Here is a 16,737-nt window from a genome sequence, read left to right as displayed (position 1 = left end):
AAAAAAAGTCTCTTAATGGTTTGATGAATTAAATGCCAATCACACCTGAATAGTACTTATTTTTTAAAATTCTTAATTGAGAATATGTTTATTGATTAGAGAGAGAGAGAGAGATAGAGAGAAACATTGATTTGTTGCCTCCCATACACATCCAATTGGGGATGGAACCTGCAACCTAGGAATGTGGCCTGACCAGGAATCGAACTCACACCTTTTTTGGTGTCTGGGTTGGTTGATGCTCCAACTAACGGAGTCACCCAGTCAAGACTGAATGTTACTTTTGTCCCTACATTTTTGGCTTTTTATTCTTTGATTCCTTCTTTATATGACAATAATTTGATAGTACTTTTTTTAAAAAAATATATTTTATTGATTTTGTACAGAGAGGAAGGGAGAGAGATAGAGAGTAAGAAACATCGATGAGAGAGTCATCGATCAGCTGCCTCTTGCACACCCCCTACTGGGGATGTGCCTGCAACCAAGGTACATGCCCTTGACCGGAATCGAACCCGGGACTTTCAGTCCCCAAGCCGACGCTCTATCCATTGAGCCAAACCGGTCCCGGATGATAGTACTTCTTTACAGAAAAGACTACAAAGATAATTCAGTCTTTTCTTAGCATCAAATTTCTTTTAATTTTTTTGGAAAGTTTTTTTCAAGTTCACAATTTGTTTTTGGCAATATCATATAAACATTTAGGTTTGTTATCAAACTGGGGGGAAATTTCTTTCATTTATGAGCTATAAGATTCCAAAGCGTTTCAAATCTTTTTGTGCAGTGACCGAGCTTAGATGTACTCTTTTTTGTTGTTGTTGTTAATCCTCACCTGAGGATATTTTTCCATCAATTTTTAGAGAGAGAGTGGAAGACAGAGAGAAATATTGATGTGACAGAAACACATGGACTGGTTGCCTCCTGCAGGAGCCCTGACCAGGGCCGAGCCGGGGAGGAGCCCTTGACCAGAATTGAATCCAGGACCCTTTGGTCTTCAGGACAACCTTCTATCCACTGAGACAAGCTGACTATGACTAGATGTACTCTTTGTGTGTGTTTTTTTTAATTTTATTTTTTTAATTAAATTATTATCTGTATACATATTTTACCATTGCCCACCCCTCCCATACCTACCCACCCTCCCCAGAGTTTTGTGTCCGTTTAGATGTACTCTTTGAATTGACTACTTTACTAGCCAATTTGTCTTTGAAAACCTCATTATAAGTGATGTATTCTGAGTTTTAATTATATTGGTCAATATCAGTAATTTATGTCATTATCACAAATTGTAAAAGATTGTAATTCTGATAAATGGTATTTTGAACAGTTCTCATAAAAAAGGAAAAGAATGAATGATACATTTATAATGATATGTACTGAGTAAATTGCCAACAGGACAAAACTTCTTTGGATTGGATGTCAATAAGGACAGAAACCTCAGCTTATATTTTTGCATAGCTGATGACTGGATGAGTTTTCTTCCAACTAGCTTCTGGCTTTATACATTTTCTTTGTTTTTTAATTAAAGAACATTTATTTGTTTTTTACTAAGACTTTATCTTAGCACATAATTAAACTGTGTCACTACCCCCGCCCCAACTTGAAGAAGGGTTAGTACAGTGAATATTAAAGCAGATATGAAGGATTGGAATTAACATTAACTGACAAAGAAAAACTTCCTTCTAAGTCATCATAACAATGTTTAAATAAAAAAAGAGAATAAGAGGGGTGATGGGAGTTCAGATTGAACAAGAGTTTGAAACCACTTGGAATAATAATCATACAGTTTATAATTAGAGTGTAATAGCTCTAATTATATCATCTAACTCATTCAATCCTGGCTAGAGTGTACCAAAATGGAATCAGGATTTCTATAATACAAAACTTCACTACAGATTGCTGTACACACCTGTGTTCCAAGCCCACCCCCAGCCCCCAAATGCTTCCAACACAACTATTTCCTGGCCTGTTGGGCCTGTCAATGAAGGAGCATGTAGATCTTCTCTTTAATCCAATCTTTGTTATAAGGCTGGTATGTGTGGGTATCAGTCGGTAAACAAGACAGCTGAGGTCCGCCAGATCATCAATAAAATCAAACAACTGGCTGATATCATATGTGACAGAGGGGCTGTTGGGATTCATTATCTTCAGATGTTCTTCATAGATTTTACAAACGCCTCCCATGCACTCATTCACTGGTTCATAATAAGCATAAATTCTGCCTTCTGGTCTCTTGGTAGGCTGTACCGGCAAAATGGTGAGACATCGCACCAAACTCTTTCGCGAAGCCGCCACCTCCACCACACCGCCACACACGAGCTTAACGATAGGCTTTATACATTTTCAAAACTTGATTGTCCTACAGCCCCTCACACCTCTGGTGCCAGGTGCTGTAGTAAATGTTTAGATTTTGATTTGAACTTTGGCCTTGCATCTACAGGTCCCAATTCCAGGTGAGTTAATAAAGTAGGCTGATAAGAGACTCCAGGAGCTATCCCTTCAGCTGGGCATAGCTCCACTCTGCATGCGAGTCATTGTAAACCATGTGAATAGATACCGAATGAAATGTATCCCAATGAAACTTCCTTCTAGTTGGATTTCAAAAATGCCTGGGGCCATGCCAGAGCTACCTAACACAAAGGGAAATGTGAAGGAGGAGAAATTGAAGTGGAAATAGACAGAAGTCAGTCTTAACCAACTATCGCTAAAATATCTTATGTTTTCAAATTTTATAAAAACCTGTGAACATAATTCTAGGCCTTGGAAGGATCCTGGTGTGAGTGAGGATCTGAAGCTTGAGTTTCATTAGCTCCAGGATAAATCCACCTCTGACATGCACACAACATGTACCCAAGCACAGTTACTAGTAAAATGAAGAAGTGTAATTGGAAATATCCAAGATTGGGATGATTCACATGTATGATGGCTCCCAAGGAAGCGTGTGAAACTGACAGCCTGGTCCATGGCCCACCTCATCCTGCCTTCCTATCCTGTCCCTCTCTAGTCAACTTCAGAGCCTTTGCTCAGTTCCTGACTTTCCGCCTCACTCACTGCCTGCAGCTGTGGGTCAAGGAGCCTCAGAACTGAGGATGAAGCATGACTCTGTGTGTACTTTAAAATACTGAATCTATTTCTGACACAAGCAGTGTTCCAACAAGGGAGTCACACCTGTCCTTTTGGAATACAACCCCATCTATAAGTGGAGAATGTACTCCTTATTATAAAGGAAAAATTCTGCAATTAGTCCTTGTAGAGTTTGAAACCACTTGGAATAATAATCATACATTTTATAATTAGAGTGTAATAGCTGAAAGGCAACTAAGAGGGAACCCATTTAAACCCCACATTTTCAGATGAAGAAATTGAGACCCAGGCGGTAAATGCAGTTTCTCCAAAGATGGAATAAAATGAGTCAGGGTGGACTAAGTGCGGTAACAAACAACTTCCAAATGCCAATAAAGGTTTATTTCTTCCTTATGGCACAGTCCAGTGTGGGTCTGTAGGGGAGGAGGGAAGGACCCTCTCAGAGACTTCATGGACTCATCTCTAAGTTCTGCCTTTCCCAGGGGCCCCGAAGTCCTCAAGTGAGTCTTCTATATCCCTCTGCAGATGAGAGAGGGGAGATCCTAGAGCAGTGGTCGGCAAACTCATTAGTCAACAGAGCCAAATATCAATAGTACAATGATTGAAAAATTTTTTGAGAGCCCAAATTTTTAAACTTAAACTTCTTCTAACACCACTTCTTCAAAATAGACTCACCCAGGCCATGGTATTCTGTGGAAGAGCCACATTCTTTTTGAAAATAATGTATTTCCCAAACTCTCAACAATGCACATTTTATAGTCAGAAAATATCCCAATACAGGTTATTACAAAGAAAAGATTGGGAACCACATCTACAGGCATTTTCAGCTTCTCTTAATTCACCATGGACTTAGCATCTGTGAATTTTTCTAAATATCATTTTAGCTGACTCGTTTCAGCATGTACTATTGGTTAGGCATAATGAGTTCCACAACATCACCTTGCTGTACAGTTTTCTTTCATAGAATCATAGAACTTTATATTTTCATTTATCATCTTTCAAACCCAAGGGACTTCCAGAATTCAAGGATTTTGTGAAGTGCTCAGGACAATGTGGCTGAGGCAAGTCTGTGAAGGGGAGCAATGGGTGGAGGACTAGAGAGGTTTGGAGTTCCTGAGAGGCAGAGTGATGAAACCAGGAAGGAATAGACTGGGAAGAGGAAACGAAGAACCAGCTCCTGCTAAGGATGCCAAGGGAGGACAAACCTATGTCAGATACCCTCGAGCCTACAGAATGAAGTTCAAAGTTCTTAAATCCAAGCTTCTTATATACAAATGAATCGCCTGAACCTCTTCTTCTTCTTCTTTTAAAAAAAAAATATATTTTATTGATTTTTTACAGAGAGTAAAGGAGAGGGATAGAGAGTTAGAAACATTGATCAGCTGCCTCTTGCACACCCCCTACTGGGGATGTGCCTGCAAACAAGGTACATGCCCCTGACTAGAATCAAACCTGGGACCTTTCAGTCCACAGGCCGACGCTCTATCCACTGAGCCAAACCGGTTTTGGCTAAAACAACAACTGTTTCATTATGCTCACCGATCCAGTGGATTAGAAATTTGGACAGGGCACATAAGGGATGGTTTGTCCATGATCTATGATGTTTTGGGCCCCGACAGGGAAGACTCAAATGGCTAGGGGGAGAAATAGGTGAAGTTTGAGAATTTACTACCAAAATGGCTGTTCCCTGGCATGGAGGCCACTTGGTGGGCATGGCTGGAAAGCTGCCCTGAGCAGGGTCTCTTGGCTTGAGCACTTACACATGGCTGCCCTGGCACGGAGAAAAAGGAGCTAACAAAGGGGCTTAGAGCTACCCTGTTTCCCCGAAAATAAGACAGTGTCTTATATTAATTTTTGCTCCCAAAGATGCACTAGGTCTTATTTTTCCATGAAGAAGAATATGGTACACATTTATTGTTAAATGAAAATAAAGGAAATTTATTACCTGTATATGGTACGGTGGTAATACGGTAGTTGTCAACACAAACCAGACAAACTGTGAATCCTACAGTATCAAGAATTTACTCATTTTTCTCTCATTAATGTTTCTAACTCTCTATCCCTCTCTCTTCCTCTCTGTAAAAAATCAATAAAATATATTTAAAAATATAAAAGAAAAGAATTTACTCATTTATTCAATGACAATCATGTCATCTTCTTCTCTGTAAAAAAATCAATAAAATATATATTTTTTTCTTTTTTAAAAAAAGAAGAGTTCATCATCCTGGATTTTCATTGGACCCTAAATCCAATAATGGGTATCCTCATAAAAGAAAGGAAACAGAGATTCAAAACAGAGAGACCCAGCCCGACCCTATGGCTCCATTGTTGAGTGTCAACCTATGAACCAGGAGGTCACGGTTTGATTCACATTGAGGCCCCAGACTGGGTTGTGCAGGAGGCAGCTAATCATTAATTCCACCCCGCCCCCTACTTCTTTCTCCTCCCTTTCTCTCTGAAATCAAAACAAATGTTTATTTTTTAAAATATTTTTATTGATTTTAGAGAGGAAGGGAGAGGGAGAGAGAGAGAAACATCAATGATGAGAGAGAATCACTGATCGGCTGCCTCCTGCACGGCCCTCCACTGGGGATCGAGCCACAACCCAGGCATGTGCCCTTGAACAGAATAGAACTTGGGACTCTTCAGTTGGCAGGCCAATTCTCTATCCATTGAGCCAAACTGGTTAGGGCCAATAAAAAATATATTTAGAACAACAACAATAACAAAAACAACAACACAGGGAGACTCGAGGAAAAGGCCATGGGAAGATGGAGGGCAGCCCCAAACCAAGGAACGCGAAGGATAGCCAGCAGCCGCCACAAGCCAGGAGGGAGGCAGGGAATGATTCTCCCTCCGAAGGAGCCAGCTCTACTGACTCTTTGATTTCAGGCTTCTTGCCTCCAAACGGTGGGAGAATAAATTGTTTTTATGGCCCACCCAGCTGGTGGTAATTTGTTACAACAGCCCTCGGAAGCTAATGAAGACAGAAATGGGTAGAAGACAGATATAGTGAGGCTGAAGGGCTGGAGGCAGAGGAGGTGAGGGAGCCTGCTCCCTCCTTACTCTCCCCCACCCCCTCCCGCTAATTTGGACTGCCATCCCATCCTGCCCACCAGTCAGGCCCCTCAGCCTTTTATCCACTTCAGGCCCTGATTTGGAGGACTCACTCCCCTTTCCACATCTCAGCACTTGCTTCCCTGCTGGGGCGACTTTAAAGAGCATTTTCTTGGGATTCTCAGAGAGGTGGTCTCGAGCTGTTGTGTATGTTTTCTCTCCTGCAGTAGTCAGTGTTTCCTCCCTCTCCTCTCTCTCGCTGCCTTTGGAAGTGCTTTGTACACAGTGGGTGCTTAATGAATGCTATTTATTCTCTCTTCAGAGTTCCCTAACTATTGCCCTGCTCCTTCCCTTGAATGGATACCCAGACCTGTCAGAAGTGAGGATACTGTCTCCTGCTGCTCCCGAGTCCCCCTCTCACACCCAGCCCTGGAAACAAGTTCTTCAGAAGAACTTGGTAACATGCTCATCACTCCATGTGCCTTCTAGTCCTGCTCCCAGCCACTAACTTGTGTATAAACTTGGATAAGTAACTGTACTTTCCTCTCCTTGGTTCCCTTTTAGGTACAATGAAGGGTTGGAGTGGGTTCATTCATTCATCCCTCCATTCATTCAAAACTTGTTTATTAAGACAGGATCACAAATCCTGCGTATTCAAGGGTAAACAAGAGATAGTTCATGCCTCCAAGGAGCTCAGGTTTTATCGAAGGAGGCAGAAGGAGTGGTTAAGGCCCCGCTAGAGTGGCACAGGGCAGGGGCTCCGAGGCTGGAGTGGCCAGACACCTGTGGAAGGACAGAGAAAAGCATCCCAGGAGAGGTGACGAGGCTGCTTCTCTGGGGATCCTTCCAGGTTCCAGGTACAAGAGGCTTTCCCTCTAGAGCAGGGGTGGGGACCATCTGGCCCGAGGGCCCTATAAGGCCCCTGAAATCACTTGGTCTGGCTCTGCCAAGGCATTCGGGGTGAGTTAATTAAATGTTTGACCAAACATAACAGGCTAATTTTTGAGTCGATAATTTTGTATGGCCCGTGAATGATCTTATAAATATCCAAATGGCCCTTGATAGATAAAAAAAGGTTCCCCACCCCTGTTCTAGAGAAACACATGTTGGGTCAAAACAATAATCTTCTAAGAAACTGTGCACAAAGGAGCAGGCTCCGCTGGAAGGTGCCCCACTGGGAGGAGCTGCCAGGAGAACTGTGACGGGTCAGTGCCAGCTCTCTGGGATTCCTTCCAGCTCTGGGATCCCAAGAATCTGTGCCAAGGGGGGCCGGTGTCCCTTTTCCACATGAACTGGAGGAGAGCTGATTCCCACTTGAATACACTGGGAGCAGCAGCTCTGGGGTGGACCTTTCGCCCCAAAACCAGTTGAAACTCACACACAGATTCCCTGGGCCATCTGAGGTGACAAGCGAAAGGCCGGCAAAGGAAACCGCTCAGGTGTCACATGACTTTTATTCTTATCTCCCATCCATCACGGACAGGGAAGGGTAGCACCTGGGTCTGAGGATGTGTGTCTGCCCTCAGACACAGGGAGGAAGCCCCCGGTGGGGTGGCGCACAGTGGTTGACAGCAGACAGATAAGCCCGAGGGGTGCGACGACGGTGGACTAAAGGGAAAGCTGGAGGAGGGTGCGAGCTGAGGAGGTCAGAGGAGAGCCGGGAATGGAAACCTGCCCATAGCTCCTGCCATAGGACCCCCAGCTTCTCGCACAGAACCAGGCCCTGCTTTTCCTCAGGTGGCCACCAGGGGGCAGCAAAGTGCTGGTGTGCAGCCCAGCCGCGCTGGAGAGCGGGCGGCCTCGGGGCTTGTTCCAGGTGGCCGGGGAGGGAGAGACGGAGCCTCTTGGAGAAAGGGTGTCTGTCCGATCCGGACTCCCCCGGGAGGAAACGCCGAGGATGGAAGAGCCAAGATTCCTGGGGCTTCCCAAGAAGGCAGGCACGCACCTGGGAATCCGTGTGGAAGTCCCCAGTCTGCACTCTCCAAAGCGGACCTCTTGGTCTGTCTTCCCCTCGGCAGGGACCTCTGACCCCACATCCCAGATGGTCAGATTCCTGCTGCCTCTAGCTTTATGAAACCCAACCTACCCCTTCCTGGACCCAGTCCCACCCCGGCCAAAAATGTGAGGGGCCAGCAGGTCCTCTCCTCCTCTGACACCTGCCTATTTTAGGTTTCTCAGGTTTCTATTAATCCTGCATTCCTGCTCCCCGGCCCTTCCTCCTTCCAAGGCCCATCCGGCTGTTCCTGGGGCTCCTCGGGGGCTGGGATGGAGGTGGAACCCTCCGGACCCAGAGGGGCAGACGGCAGCACACTCTGCGTGGCGATGGCCCTGAGCTGCCCCGTCCTCACCGGCTTCCCCTCCCCCCGCTGCCCAGCTCTTAGAGATCAGCCTCCGATAAGCTTCTCCAGTCCCCGTTTCTGTATAAACTGTCCTGGGAAGAGAAGGGCTTAGGGAAAGGGATTCTGAGAAGCAAGACCAAGGCCTAGCCCAAAAGTGGCAGGGCCAAGGGACGGTGTGTGTGTGTGTGTGTGTGTGTGTGTGTGTGTGGTGGTGGTGGTGGGGGGGGGGGAGGCAATTCTGACCCCTCAGACCAGAGGCAAGGGGTCTTCAAACTACGGCCCGCGGGCCACATGCGGCCCTCAGAGGAGTCTGATCCTGCCCGCCAGGTTTTTTGGGCAGTGAGCGCAGCCGAGGTGTTACAGTAGGAATTAGTAGTTCATATAGTCCGGCCCTCCAGCTCTCTGAGGGACCGTGATCTGGCCCCCACTTTAAAAAGTTTGAGGACCCCTGGAGGAGAACAAAGGGCAACTGGATGAGGGTATCAGTGGAAACGGGTGTCCTGGTGCCTCCCGGTGCCACCCTGGCCATGGCCTTACTTCTTGCTGATAGCAACTGTGAATCACAGAGAGCGAGAAACACTGGCCTCCCTGCTGTGTCCAGAGGAGAGACTCACGGAGCGGAAAGCTGGTAGCAGCCGTGGGAGGGGAGATGCCTGACCACCACGCAGCCTCATCGCAGCCCTCCCAGCCTGTCAGCTGTACCACCCTGGGCTCGGCTCCAAGCCCCCGGACCCCCTCTGCCACGGTTGCGGGCGGAGTACCCCCTGTGAAGGACGGCTGAAACGGATTCATTTAGGACGACACACAGTAGGCACCTCACCCACGCTCACGGTGGCCTTTCTCTCACACACAGAGGCCACCGTCATTTCTTGGTTCCCTATTCCCTCCAGTACCCAAGGTGCAATGAGACTTCTGCAGTATTTATTGAAAGCTGAAAATAGGAAGGGTGGGGAGGGAGGGGTTGGGATCACAGACAGCATCCGCAGCCATCCTCCCCACGGGCGAACGGGCCCCTCGGGCCGGGGTGAGAGGTATCCAGAGGGAGAGGAATCCGCTCTGAACCTCCCTGACCCCACCCAGTAACTTTCCGCTGGCCCCGGCCTGCCCACACGTGCTGGCTGCCGGGCCGCGGGCTCCCGGCCCCTCCCCGCGGGGCCTGTAGGGGGCTGGGCGGCTGACGCATTCCCGCCGCAGATCTCAGCCGCCCAGGGGCTGATAAGGAGCCCTGGCCGCCTCACGTGGGGCTGGCCCTGCTGGGCGGCTTCCAAATGAGGGAGATGAGGAGATAAGGAGTGGAGGGGGCTTAGGGACTCCGTGCTGAGTGGCCAGAGAAGCAAGGGAAAGGGACCTAGGCACAACCAACTGAGGCCTCGGGGGGGGGGGGGGGGGGGGGGGGCTGGCGAGGGATGAGATGGGGGAGGGGTTAGCGATGGGACGGGTGGCAGGGCCTGGGGAAGGGCTGGGGTGAGTGGGGGTGGGCAGGGTAGATTCCTTCCCAGTGGGGCGGGCTCAGTCAGAATGACCCTTCCTCCCCCAGGACATGCAGTCCTCAGGGCAGAGCCCTCATCCCCGGCCTGTGGGAGCGTCCTGGGGGCCGAGAGAAGAGGGTGAGAGGAACAGAGCTCAGTCCTACCAGCCCCGCAGGCCTCCCGGTGGTGGTGGGGGGGTGCAGGCCAGGGTGACCCGGCAGGACTGCAGAGCCCAGACCTCCCAGGGGGCTGCCCTGCGCCCACCTCCCTTGGGGCCCGCGTAGGAGCAGGGCCTCCTGCTCCCACCTCCCGCCCCCACTGCTCTGTCACGACCCAGGAGGTGGGTGGCACTGCCCTCCTACGCCCCTCTGGGTGCTCTGGGCCCAGGCTCCAGTCCCTAGAACAAGCCGTTCGGCTCAGAGCGGAGAGAAGATGGCACAGCCGGGGGCAGCCATGCCGCCTCCCCGCCTGCCCTCCGCACCCTGCAGAGCACCCTCACCTCAACTCCCAGCCGCGCCCGACCCCTTCCTTACAAAGCCTGACCTGGAGAGAGAGAGAGAGAGAGAGAGAGAGAGAGAGAGAGAGAGAGAGAGAGGAGGTGTCCTGGACACAGGACCGTATGCTGCCCGCCCCCCCTCCGTCACACCGCTGTGGCAGCCGTGGGGGGAATCGTGGTGGGGCGCCAGCCTCAGCCAGGCTTCCGGGGCCTCTCCCTCTGAGATCCTGCCACTCTCCTCTCTCTTGTCTCTTGGGTCCTCCAACCCAGAGGAGCCTCCAGCCTGGACCGGCTCAGTCTGGGAGGTGTAACGGGGGGAGAGGACGGCACAGGGCCTGGGGCGACCGTGGTTCCATGGGCCCTTCGGGGCATGGATACGAGCTACAGAGGGTGAGGATGAGGGTGGGCAGAGGGAGTGAGCAGGCTGGCCCCGGGCTGGGCTGGCAGCTAGTTTATATCTGGGCTTACAGGGAGGGGCACAGGGTGGCGGAGGGCCAGCGGGGGGCATTCTCGGAGGGGAGGGTGCTGGGAGGGCTCCTCACTCCCGGCTGGTGCCAAAAATCTGCAGGAAGAAGGTGAAGATGTAGATGATGTCCAGGTAGATGTTGAGGGCTCCGAAAACATACTCCTCGGGGCTCAGCGTGTGGCGTCGGTTACCCATCAGCAGCTGAGTGTCAAACGCCAGGAACTGAGGGGAGGGGGAGAGAGAGGAGGAGTCAGAAGGCTCTGTGAGCCTGACCCGGGGGGCCCAGTGTCCCCACCCAGGCCCACCCCTGACTGTGTTACTATCGCTCGCTGCCTGGCTGCTCACCGACCTTCCAGCCCAGCCTCTGGAACTTTCCCGGAACCGGGAACTTTCCCAACACCTCTGTCCCTGACTTAGCACCTATTCACGGAGCACCTACTGTGTGCAGGCACAGGGGCACAGTGAAGAACAGAACAGAGAAGACCCCTTACCGCACAGCGCTTCGAGTCTAGAGGGAAGTAGATGTGAGTGTGAGTGTAAGCAAAGCGCCGGGTGCGGATCACAGGAACCTGGCCCGTGTGGGGGTGGCCGGGCGCCAGGAAGGCTTCCTGGAGGAGGGGGCCTTGAGGGGCCTTCAAGCTGAGCCCCCGTCTTCTTGCCATTCCTTCCCCCCGCCAGGGCCCTGCTCTTAGAAGACAAATGAACGCTTCAAGTACGAGTGAGCAGGCAATGGGCATTTATTAGGGTGTTCCCAGACATCAGCCTGCTTGGTCCTAACAGCACCCCTATGAGTAGGGGCTCTGTGACTCCCAGAGAAAAACCACAGCCCAGAGACGCTAGGTACGTGCCTAAGGTTGCACAATTAGGAAATGGCAAAGCCGGGACTTGAACCTGAGCAGGCCTCCTCCACAGCCCCAGTGCTTCGCCATTCAGCTCTGCTGCCTGCGGACAGCACGCGGGTGTGTGTGTGTGTGTGTGTGTGTGTGTGTGCCTCCTGCCGGGAGACAGGCTCTCCCCGGGCGCCCTTTCGGCCTCCCGGACAATGAATCATTATTCCCCTAGAGATGGCTCCTCTGGGCCACCCTGCTGCTCCCCACCACGCCTTCCCACTGCCCACCGCGACTCCTCCGGACAGCTTTTCTCATGGGGTCCCTCCGTGCGGAGCAGAACCCCAGAAGAAGGAGCATATGACATCGGACAGGCATGCTGTACTTTTCTGGGAGAAAGAAGCCAAAAAGTTCCACCCGTGCCTCGAAGGTTATGAGCCACTGATCCACACGGGATTGGAATTCTTCAGATCGATTCACATTCCTGCTAACTGGGCTGTGCCCGGCTCTCCCGTCACCTGGGCCCGGCCCCGTACTCCTTGGGCGCTCTGAAACATGCCTTACACGGCACTGATGCCGGGCGGGCGCCAGCGACGTGCTGAGAGCCGCAGCCGACGGAGGACCCAAACGCCCACCTCTGGGGGCTCCCGGCTTAGTGGGGAGTCCGAGATGATACAATAAAAATCAGTAAATGGCCCAGGCCGGTTTGGCTCAGTGGATAGAGCATCAGCCTGCGGAGTAAAGGGTCCCAGGTTCGATTCTGGTCAAGGGCATGTATGTACCTTGGTTGCGGGCACATCCCCAGTAGGGGGTGTGCTGGAGGCAGCTGATGGATGATTCTCTCTCATTGATGTTTCTAACTCTCTATCCCCCTCTCTTCCTCTCCATGGAAAATCAATAAAAAATATTTTTAAAAAACAATGGTAAATGCCATAATTAGGGCTGACTGGGTAGGAGGAAGGTGTCCCGGGAGAGGTGACACTTCGCCGGGGCTTTGAAGCATGAGTAGGAGTTTGCTAGACGGAGAAGGCAGGGTGTGATGGGTGAGGAGATGCAGCATGGGGAGAGCAGGGGGGAAGGAGACGGAGGGAGGGGCCAGCTAACACTTTACCCTGGAAACTGTGCCCAGCTCCATTCCCTTCACCCCGGACACCGACTCCCTGACTCGAGGCCCCAGGCTCCTTGGAGTTGCTTTAGGTGCAGCCCGTGTGGACGCTGCCTCTGTGCCCATGACCCCGGGGCACGGGGGCGGAGGCCCCAGCAGGGAGCAAGTCCAGCACGTGGGCCCCGAGGAGGGTCACCCTGGAAGGCGAGGAGTGGGGGCCGGTGACGAATGCAGGCTTCAAAGTCAGACTGACTGGATTCTCGTCTTAGTTCCGCCACCCGCTAGCGGTGGCCCCGGGGCAAGGCATTGGTCTCCGAGACAGTGAGCGCGGAACACCTTCCCGAGGTGGCTGTGACAGGAGGACAATGCGTGCAAAGCGCCTGGCGCGGCGCCTGAGACGCGGTGAGCGCCTAATGAATGGGAGCTGTTGGTGTGGTTTTGTTGTTATTATCTGCAGGAGAGGTGCCCTCCTGAGAACATGTGTTTGCTGCTGCTGAGCCTCCTGCGTCTCCCGCGCTCATTGGGGAGGCAGATATGTTCCTAGGAAAGCTGTGTGGCCTCCACAGAAGAAGAATGGGGAGCCATGCCCTGCTCACGCAGGCGGCCTTTCTGGCTCCGCGGCACTGAGGAAAGGGCACCCGCGAGCCCAGGGCTGGAGCGGGAACCCCTGGGTCTGAGTGCCGGGCCGTTCCTCAGTAGCCATCACCCACGTGACCTCAGCACCCTCATCTACAAAATGGGACGGTAGTGATGACCCCACCTCCGTGTGGTTTGGAGGGCACATAAATGACAATGTAGGCAGCACCAACTATTATTGTTCTTTAGAATCATCTCGCCCCATTCCACGCTCCTGAGTTTGATTTGGGTCCCCCCCCAAACACTTTCCTTCAGCAGAGAGAACAAGGAGAGGGGCCGATCCAGTGCCACACGCTGCTAAGCAGTCACGCCTGCCAGCAGAAGTTAATAAACTGCTGATCTGACGTATCAATCAGTAGCTCGCTTGGTTGATTGCCCGGAGCCTGGTCACCCCTGGGTGAGCTAATGAAAATCAATCTCTCAGCTCCGAAGGCTGGGACCTGACCGGGTTTGGCGGAGGCCCCTCCAAGGAACACTCACCCAGGAGGCCCCTGAGAGCCGCCAGCTGGCTCTTCTCGCGGAGAAAAGAGGAATGAAGTGATTTCTGCCCCTGCCATTGGCCGGCGGCCACGGATGCTTATCTGTGTTGGGATAGCCTGCCCCACATTCCACCCCGCGGCCTGGCATCCCCCATCTCGGCCACCTCACGCCTGCGAAGCAACTGCAGGCTTTTCCTTCCTTCATTCCCAGCAATAGTTATGGAGCATCTACTGACTCAGGGGACTCACCTTCAGAGAACTAGCCATCGGATGAGAGCAAAAGACACCACCAGAGATTATTAGCAAGCATTCATTATAGGGGAAAGTTACCCACCAATAATGCCCCTGGGTGACAGTAAGCATTGCTAACTAACGTCTTGGTTGAGAGCCAGGTATCTTGGTTACAGTTAACATCTCAGCTGGCAGCCAAGATCTGAGCTGAGAGCTAAACAACGGGTCAACCACAGAGAGGGCAGCAGGTACTTGAGTTGGTAGCCAGCTGAGGACAAGAGCAAGTGGATACGGGCAAGAGGCAGAGGATTAGGCTGATGTCTGAAGAGTCCTTTTACACACTGTTCTTTTATCTCATCTCACGCTCCCAATTTGCCTGAGGAGGTGCGTGTTCCTGTCACTATTTTACATGTGAGGGAAGGCGTCTCAGGGCAGGTGGCTGGCTTGCTGGCAGTCATTTGTCCAGGGCCACAGCCAGGTGACCTGTCTCACTCTGATGGAGATGGGGTGGAGGGAGGGAGGGGCGTGCACAGAGGCAGGGGATCCAAAGCCAACTTTCCAGGTTCACCCAACTGGCTAGCGCTGGGCCTGGCCAGGGCCCCTGGCTCCGCACTCGGGCTGACCCTGCTGTGGCCAGGGCTCGGGCTTAGATCCATTGTTTTCCCAGGCGTGAGGCAGCGAGGGAGCGGGCCAGGGCCAGGCCAGCTCAGAGCCACCAGCAAACAGGCCCTGAATACAAAGCGCTGAGGCTGCAATGCGTTGGATCAGCATAAAAAACAACACACAGACCGCGTCCACCCCACAGAAACGCCAGCAGGCGAGCACACAGCGGCAGGCCGAGGCTGTCCCCGCGGCCTCGGTGCCCACCGCGGAACACCGAGAACACCCGGTGCCATCAGTGAGGGCGGGTGAGGAGCTGTGGGCGGCAGTTCCGGGGCAGAGACATCCCTGACATACGCTATCACAAGAAAAAAACAAAAACAAGTTGCAGAAAAATCCGTATCAGATGTTAGCAGACAAACCTCACAGGAGTCTGTGTAGCAAATATCTATAGAGCACACACACAGAAAGGCCTGGAAGGATATTGATCTCAGCGGTTACCCGTGGGGGAGGCAGTGAGGGACATGGCCAAAACAATGTTAGCCTTACCTACAGTATTTAAGATTTTAAAAAATGAGATGTATGAATAAGCGTGTTCACCTGTTATGTAGTTAGGAAATGTAAAAAGAAAGGTCAGTGTCACACAAACGAACACATGGTGACCTCCCAGCACAAGCCCCTGCGGCAGGGGCTGCGTGACCCAGCCTCTGGTGCAGCTGAGGAGACTGAGGCCGGTGTGGGCGATGTGCCCACTGCACACGGCCACGAGACCCAAATCCCACACTTCCTACCACGGGACACTCCTTGGGGCATAGCACACGTGTGTGTGTGTGTGTGTGTGTGTGCACACGTGCGTGCACGTGTGTAAGGACAGAAGAGATGGGGCGAGAGGTGCAAACAGAGCTCAGGGCCCGGAGCGCTGCAGGCTTCCTGGGGGGTAGAGAGCTGGGCCCAGCCGGCCCTGCCACCACCTTCGGGCTCGGGAGTGAGGCTGGGCTCTGGGGATTCCTCAGGAAGAAACAAGCCTGTGCCCTCCGTTGAGATGGGGGTCAGGGTGAGGGGGGAGAGGCGCCGAGTCCACGAGCTGCCTGGGCCAGTGTTACATACTTCTCTCGTCTTCGCTGACCTCGGTGTCAAAAAACGTCGACACGGACAACTGCACGGAGCCCTGGGCCTGGCATGCATCTCCAGCGGGGTCACCGTGGGGGCAGGGTCTGGCAGGACGTGAGCCAGGAAGCCCGGCCCAGGATACAAGGGGAGCAGTGTACAAAGTATATGTGAGAGCCGAGGGCGGTCTTAGGGGGAAGGGCAGGAGTGTGACGCAGTGTGCAAGCACACGGACCGGGAAGTCACACAGGCCTGGGTTCAAATCTTGCCTCTGACCTTAGGCAACTGACCACTACTAACAGGTAATACTTATGGATCACCGATGATGTGCGGGGCACGCTCCAAGTGCTTTGCGTATACTAATTCATTTTAAAGTCACGAAGACCTATGGAGTGGGGACTATTGCTATCTGCATTTTATAGATTTTAAAAAACGAAGTACAGAGACCTGACAGCTAAAATGTGGCAGAGAATGGATCTGAGCCCAGGCACCCTGGCTCCCAAATCCAGGGCTCCGGGTGGCAAGGTTAACATTTACAGTAAGGGTACACGCTACCACAGGAGACAGGAACTACCATGTTCTCTGTGCGTGTTATCGTGTGTTCTCTGTGCATGTTATCGTGTGTAATCATTACCCAGTCCTGTGAGAGAGTTCATCTTAGAGACGAGGCTCCTGAGGCAGTAACGTGCCCACGGTCAGGGGTAAGAGGCGGAGCCAGGCCGTGGGCGTGGTTTGGGTGGGAGAGCTGCCTCCCACGCTGCAGGCTCCGCTGCCCCTTCTGACAGGGCCTGTCCTGGCTCTGCGCTGGAGAGTGCCCTGCCTGTGAGAGCTGTGACTCCTCCCCTCC

At 52.0% G+C, this 16,737-nt stretch overlaps 2 protein-coding genes and 1 pseudogene across 3 annotated transcripts in view; all 3 read right to left on the bottom strand.

Moving 5' to 3' along the window:
* RACGAP1 (Rac GTPase activating protein 1) overlaps nucleotides 1-16,737 on the bottom strand; it is a 190,894-nt gene that overhangs the window by 46,714 nt on the left and 127,443 nt on the right. The window lies entirely within an intron of this gene.
* Nucleotides 1,949-2,958, bottom strand: LOC311619730 (enhancer of rudimentary homolog; annotated as a pseudogene). Its single transcript has 2 exons — nucleotides 2,947-2,958; nucleotides 1,949-2,289 (listed from the first exon to the last, which is right to left on the bottom strand). The product of its transcript is annotated as an enhancer of rudimentary homolog (transcript).
* Nucleotides 9,374-16,737, bottom strand: part of FAIM2 (Fas apoptotic inhibitory molecule 2) — a 29,497-nt gene continuing 22,133 nt past the window's right edge. The window contains exons 12-13 of the mRNA XM_084877506.1: nucleotides 10,250-11,127; nucleotides 9,374-10,207 (exon numbers count right to left, since the gene is read on the bottom strand). Of these exons, the coding sequence (XP_084733632.1) occupies nucleotides 10,978-11,127 (150 nt within the window). The 3' untranslated portion in view covers nucleotides 9,374-10,207; nucleotides 10,250-10,977. The remainder of the gene's footprint in view (nucleotides 10,208-10,249; nucleotides 11,128-16,737) is intronic.

The sequence above is a fragment of the Pipistrellus hanaki genome (genome assembly GCF_964339955.1).
Source record: "Pipistrellus hanaki genome assembly, chromosome: 3".
NCBI lineage: Eukaryota > Metazoa > Chordata > Mammalia > Chiroptera > Vespertilionidae > Pipistrellus > Pipistrellus hanaki.
The sequence above is the reverse complement of the archived record's forward strand: the minus strand, read 5'-3'. Positions and strand labels throughout refer to the sequence as shown.